The sequence below is a fragment of the Nansenia antarctica genome (assembly GCF_963989245.1).
Source record: "Nansenia antarctica genome assembly, chromosome: 3".
Lineage (NCBI taxonomy): Eukaryota > Metazoa > Chordata > Actinopteri > Argentiniformes > Microstomatidae > Nansenia > Nansenia antarctica.
The window spans coordinates 45,724,923-45,731,442 of NC_137688.1; the positions used below are offsets into that span (position 1 = coordinate 45,724,923).

Genomic DNA, 6,520 nt, shown 5'->3' on the forward strand with positions numbered 1-6,520 from the left:
AAACATGCTGTTGTAGAAGAATTGCTTTTTCACCAGCCATTGAAAAAACACTATCTTCTTACACAATTTACATGGAACCAAGGCTGAATACACTCTCTACTGTACCCAAGTTCTATATAGCACACGTGTGGGTCACACATTTAAAGGGGGACTCTGGGATCCAATCACCCCCTCTCTTTATTTTGTAAACAGCAGAGGGATAGGGCTAGAGAAATGTAACTCCTCTCATATTCATAGACAGAGCTATGGATGCATTCAAGGACTGATCATCCATGAGATAACTATAGTTCTAACCATGTTTTGAACCTATACAGTGCTTGTTTACAATTACATTGATACAAACAATGCAGCAATACAAGCTTATATTTGGAGATCTGATAGGGTAACACAGTTGAACTTCATGAGGTATTCATAAGTTATAATACAATTAGAATATTATTCTAATGTCAATATATAGTAGAATCAATGGCTAGACTGCATATCTGCAAAATCCCAAAATTGATGTACCAATCCCAAATTGTCCCTTTAAGTTGCTTCTGTTACTATGTGCAGTAATAATGTTATAACACAACATACAATCTCTTAGTTACTTAGAGCTACTACAGTATACAGGGGCAATAGACAAAAGGTATGGAACACACATACTGTCCATACATACTTTTCTTACTATTTAATGTTGTAAAATGGCCCCATGCATGACCTTGCAGCCCATAGCTAGAAGTGAAAGGGAAAATAAACAATGTAAACAAACTTGAATTCCATGTGGTTGTGGTGGGTGACGAAACATGTTGTTGTTGGCAAGGCCAGGAAAAGAACTGTGAGTGTCTTCCCTGGGTCACATGGAGCTTGTTTAGCTGCCTGTCTATTTGATTTGTCCCTCTTCAGATCTCCCACAGAAAAAGAGGGGAGGAAGGGGGGAGAGTGGTTGTTGCTGCTAAGTTTGGCATGTGGAGGGGAGGGCACAAGGGGGAGGGCTCGTTTTTCTACGAACTGTGTTGCCCAAACAAGTGGACGGTGGAATCGTGCCTCAGACCACGTGTAGGGATCGGGTGTTGCGTCCCGCCCAAAGGTATAAAAATCCAGCACCAGCCCCCTGGCACGGGCAGATCAAAATAAACCTTCGAAACACAGCTATAGCACTATAGCACACAGCAAGAGAGAAAGAGAGAAAGATAGAATCTGAGACCTACCGCATAGGACCCTCAGGATACTAAGGAACTACCAGTGAAAAAGGAATCCCCCAAGACCATGGATATCCAGACAGGCCAAGTGGTGCGGCCCCCCAGCCCCATGGAGAGCCTGGAGAAGCAGCTGAGCTGCCCTATCTGCCTGGAAATGTTCTCCAAGCCTGTGGTCATCCTGCCCTGCCAGCACAACCTGTGTCGCGGCTGCGCCAGCGACCTCTATGACTCCCGCAACCCCTACCACTACTCGGGCGGCATCTTCCGCTGCCCCACCTGTCGCTTTGAAGTGGTGCTGGACCGCCACGGTGTCTACGGGCTCCAGAGGAACCTGCTGGTGGAGAACATCATCGACCTCTACAAGCAGCAGCAAGAGAGCGGCAGAAGTGGGGGTGGCAGTGGGTCTCCAGAGCCCCCACTGAAGGACAAAGACACCAAGGAGGTCAAATGCAAGGAGCACGAGGACGAGCGCATCAACATCTACTGCGTAACCTGCCAGACGCCTACCTGCTCCATGTGCAAGGTTTTCGGCCAGCACAAGGACTGCGAGGTGTCGCCCCTGGAGGGTGTCTACCAGACCCAGAAGGCTGATCTGCGCACTGCCGTGGACATGCTGGTGGCTGGCAACACCTGCATCCAGGCTGTCATGGCACAGATGGAGGACACGTTAAAGAGCGTGGCGGAGAATAGCGAGCTGCAAAAACGGCGCCTCGGGGAGAGCTTCGACCTGCTCTATGCCATTCTGGAGGAGCGCAAGGGCCAGCTGCTGGAGAGGATCTCCCAGGAGGAGGGGGAGAAGGTGCAGACGCTCCGGTCCCTGATGGAGAAGAACAAGGAGCAGCTCCAGGCAAGCAGCCAGCTGAAGGAGAGGGCCTCCGCGAGCATGGAGAAGAGCAATGTGGCTGAGTTCTTGGTTGGTGCCAAGGAGCTGATCACCCAGGCCAAGGAATCAACCAAGGGAACCCACATACAGAGGCCTGAGCCCGGCTTCGAGAGCATGGCCCACCTCACAGTCATCACAGAAGACGTGGAGGTCATGCTGGCCCAAATGGACTTTGGATTGGAAGAGGATGATGAAGAGGTTGATGAGGAGGCAGAGGAGGAGGAGTAAGATGAAGAAGAAGAATAGGCGGAATAATTATTTAAGAGTATTTTGGGAAAAAGGACTGAGGTGCTGTATTAGTTTGGGGAAAGGTTTGGGTACAGATATAATAACAATCGAAATGAAGAAATCAAGATGGGACTGATAAAGCCCCTACTTTTGGAGATATGGGTAACCATGGATATTCACTGAGAAATGTAGAGTTGTGAGAAGTGCAATTTTAAAAGTTGTTTTTTACATGTTTCTTTTTATACTTTTGTATTTTTAATGTTGAAACTGTACTGTACTGTTTTGATATCTTGATATCTGTTGATGTCTTGAAATCAAGGGGAAATAATGGTGTTACTTGACTACTATACAAAAAAATCTAACAATTGTAGAATGTCTCATTGTCTATCATACTATTGAAGACTTGAAATGCTGCAATATGCACTTGATTGTTTCTAAAGAATAGTTCTTGTCATTGTGAGTTTGAATAAAGTTTTATGAAAATACTTTGTCACTCTGCTCAGTATTTCACACTTCCCACTGACAAAAAGTGCTTTATTTAGCAATGTGAAATTTTCCTAAATTTACATGGCACGTGAAAGGAATTTACACCCTTACTTAGTCTTCTTGCTGGTGAAAATAGAGGCTATTTTTACAGGGTCTGAATGGGAGAGGTGCTGAAGGGATTGGAATAGATCAGTAGAAGAGGAGGGGGAGGGAGGGTTCATGTTTCCATCCCTGACCCAGCATCTCCACTTGACCATTCCAGTTGCTGTCTAGTACGCCTGGCAGAGCTGTGGGTCAGGGGTCAAACCTGATACCATTATCAGACAGCAAGGCATGAATGGCTGCAGCACTTTACAAAAACAGCCTGCAAAAGAAACCCCTTGACCTGCCTAGGCTATTTCTATTACACTACATACTTTTCTGCTGCTAGTTTTGAAACAACAAGCCTTCAACTATTCTCTCTCTCTCTCTCTCTCTCTCTCTCTCTCTCTCTCTCTCTCTCTCTCTGCACCAATAACATTCCCTCACTCCAGCTTTCCTATATTGTAGACCTCCTCAACTTCGACAGGAGTGAAAAGGAGTGGAAATAGAGATTATTTCACTGACGCACACAAACACTTTTGTGGGATGACCTGGCTCCCCTTTGGCAGCTGTTGCTGACTGCACTTAGGGACCACATGGTCACATTGGAGGCCTGATAAAGTCAACAGGCTGTCAGCTAGACCTCAGACATACTCACAGTTTAGCTACTGTACTGTACCAGACAGACAGATAGACAGACAGACAGTCACACAGACAGACAGACAGACAGACAGACAGACACACACAGACAGACAGACAGACAGACAGACAGACAGACAGATAGACAGGCAGGCAGGCAGACAGAAAGACAGAAAGACAGACAGAAAGACATTGCCAAACAGACAGAAAGACAGAGCCAGCCAGACAGAGAGACAGACAGACAGAGGCAGACAGACAGACAGACAGACAGACAGACAGACAGACAGACATACAGACAGACAGACAGACACCAGCACCACTGTACCACGACACATAATATGCTTTTATACAGTGCTGTATGGTTTAATAATAGGGCACGGCAGGAAACTGTGCTGTACTGTTAAACAAGACAGAAATAGACTCTCCTGACTACAGAACAGCCAACACAGCGGTTTAATAGCCTGCTGTTCCGGTCCAACACTCCAGACACACCCTGAACTGATCGTAGCAGTAACATCAGGAAAAACACATGAAATGGTGTACTAGAACCGGTATGACAGGTCCTGTACAGTGAGAGGCATAGTCTATTCTTGAGATTGACCCCACAACTCTCAGCCAGGTGGTTACTAGAGGCAGACAGCCCTAAGTTAAATGTCTATAGCTACAAGGACATGGATATCAGACATGGAACCATATCTGTCAGTGGGTCAGTGGGTTCTTATGACACACATGTATGTGGATGCAGGGTAGCAGACGAGATCCTATATACAGCACATGCTGGCTCAACAATGTAGCCCTGTCAATCTCCTATCATACATATTGTTAATTCAATCTTGTTGCAGTACCATTCATCAAGTACTGTCTATGATGTTTGAATTCAAACTCTATTAGGCAGGCCATGACTAGCTTACACTGAACAGATAACCCAGATGTGTTCCTCCATAGTGTCATAATGTAACTAAAGTAGCAATTGTATTCTAACTTGTGTTGGCATCAATGACAAGTCAATTCTTCTTCACTTGACAGTTTTGTGAAAATACCGCCTAAACATCTAACCTTTGAATCTCATTTCTAATTATAGACCTTAATGCAGGTATCGACTGTAACCTAATATAGACTGACTGCCACTTTATGCAGACATAATTGGTCTGCAAGGTCGACTCGTTTCTAAGTGTAGCGGCGATGCTGTGTTATTACTTTTACTAAATAAGAGCAGGACTTCCCCTGGATAGCTCTCAACTCCCTCTCTGCTAATTTTAGGGCTGTGAATCAGCCTGCCCTTAGCCCTTACCTTGTCCCAGTGAAGGGCACCCTCTTCACCACCCCCCCCGTCCCCCGTCCCAGTAATGCGGCCAAAGCTTTAGTTAGACGGCTGCCATGGGAGTAGGTGTAAGAACGCCTTGACAGGGCCTGCACAAAATATTAATTAATGCAAGTATAATAAATGTACTGTACATGAAGCCTACTTGTATGTGAATATTTTTTAAATCAATGTTGAAACCCCTGATACATTTCAAAACCAGCAGATGACAGCGATTCCATTAGCTTTATGAAATAATGAGTACAAATATTAAATCCTAGAATTCATTTGAAACGTGCTATTTGCTATTTTACTGTCACTGAGCAACAAAGGTAGAGTCACTATGGTGACAGCGCCACCTACTTCCCACCATATGAGTTTCATTATCCAATACTTTAAGATCTTCAACAACTTGTCATCAAATGCTGAGGGAAGGAAGCAAGTCTTCAGAATGGAATGCAGCCATAATGTCTAACCTTCTCCATGCAATCTCTACTAACAGAATATAAGTTAGCATTGGTTCCATGACCATTCAATCCATCTCAATCGGGGCTTAGTAAGGAATACTGTGCTAATTGGTGTGTCTTATTTAGTCTAAGGTTATGAATTATCTCTCTTCCCTCTGTGTGCATACGGCTGTCTCTGTGCTGCTAAGGGCACCTTTGTATGCTGGCCTCTCACACATATAGAGGCCTATTCACATACTTTTTGCAGGGCTACAGCACTTACCACTGTTAAAAATAGAAGCACATTTCACAAGGAGCTATAGGCCCACAGCAGCGGACATGTTCTGTGATGTAAATATACAAGGATCTCAAGGAATCTGAAATGATTATAAACAATTGACATTAGGCCTATAGAATAACAATTACAATGTCATAATATTGCCTAGAGTTGAAGTGTTGTTGGTGGTCTGTTTTTATTGAGGCAAGTAGGCAACAACAAATCAATATATAAAAGGCTTTAATCTGCTTAATATGTGCTAAATATTTAGTATCTGTGATGTGTGTGCGAAAGATGAACATGTGCACTTTCCAGGCAAAATATATTGATAATCACCAATGGTTGTTCTTTTAGGCGGGGAACAATACGCCTTTATTTGGAGGCCTGGCATGTATCGATACATCACTGGGAAGGATTGTGTGGCCTACTTATAATGACCTAACTGTCTTTTTGTTCTCATAATATCTACTTGGAGGAGGAGATAGGTTGCTCTCATACCTCTCTCTTGGAATACAAGGCATGTGATTAACTTCACTCATTCATTATACTTCGCCTCAGTCGCAAATTTGTTGCCGCTACTCCCAGGGAATTAAGCGATTAAGTGATTTACAACTGTCTGCGCTTTACGGGTAAGGGTAACTTACTTTATAAAACCCATCTTTATCCCTTACTCGCACTATAATTGTTTGTGTGTATTTACAGTCAGTAGTGAATTCCTTGCACCTTTGTAAGTTATGCATGTGTTTTCTTAAAATGAATGATGCATGGTGACAAGATCACGGATTGCGTTTCGCACTGGGGAAGAATTCCTCCAGCATTCCAATGTCTAAGACTACGTTCCGTTAAATTAACTTTCTGGTAAATACAACATGTATAATCATAATGCACTTAACCCACCTAATAATTTGCTATATTGATTTAGATAACGCATTCTTTGCAGAATGACATGAATGTGGTTTTGCTAAATTTGCTGTTGGCCTAAAAAATCAATACATAATG

General features: G+C 43.8%; 1 protein-coding gene across 1 annotated transcript; it reads left to right on the forward strand.

Annotated features, from left to right (window-relative positions):
- Positions 1-1,248: 1,248 nt before the first annotated feature.
- trim63a (tripartite motif containing 63a) lies at positions 1,249-2,292 on the forward strand (the record flags this gene model as incomplete). Its single annotated transcript, XM_080526867.1, has 1 exon — positions 1,249-2,292. The coding sequence occupies one exon, from the start codon at positions 1,249-1,251 to the stop codon at positions 2,290-2,292; it is 1,044 nt and encodes a 347-aa protein (XP_080382993.1).
- Between the last annotated feature and the right edge of the window lie 4,228 nt (positions 2,293-6,520).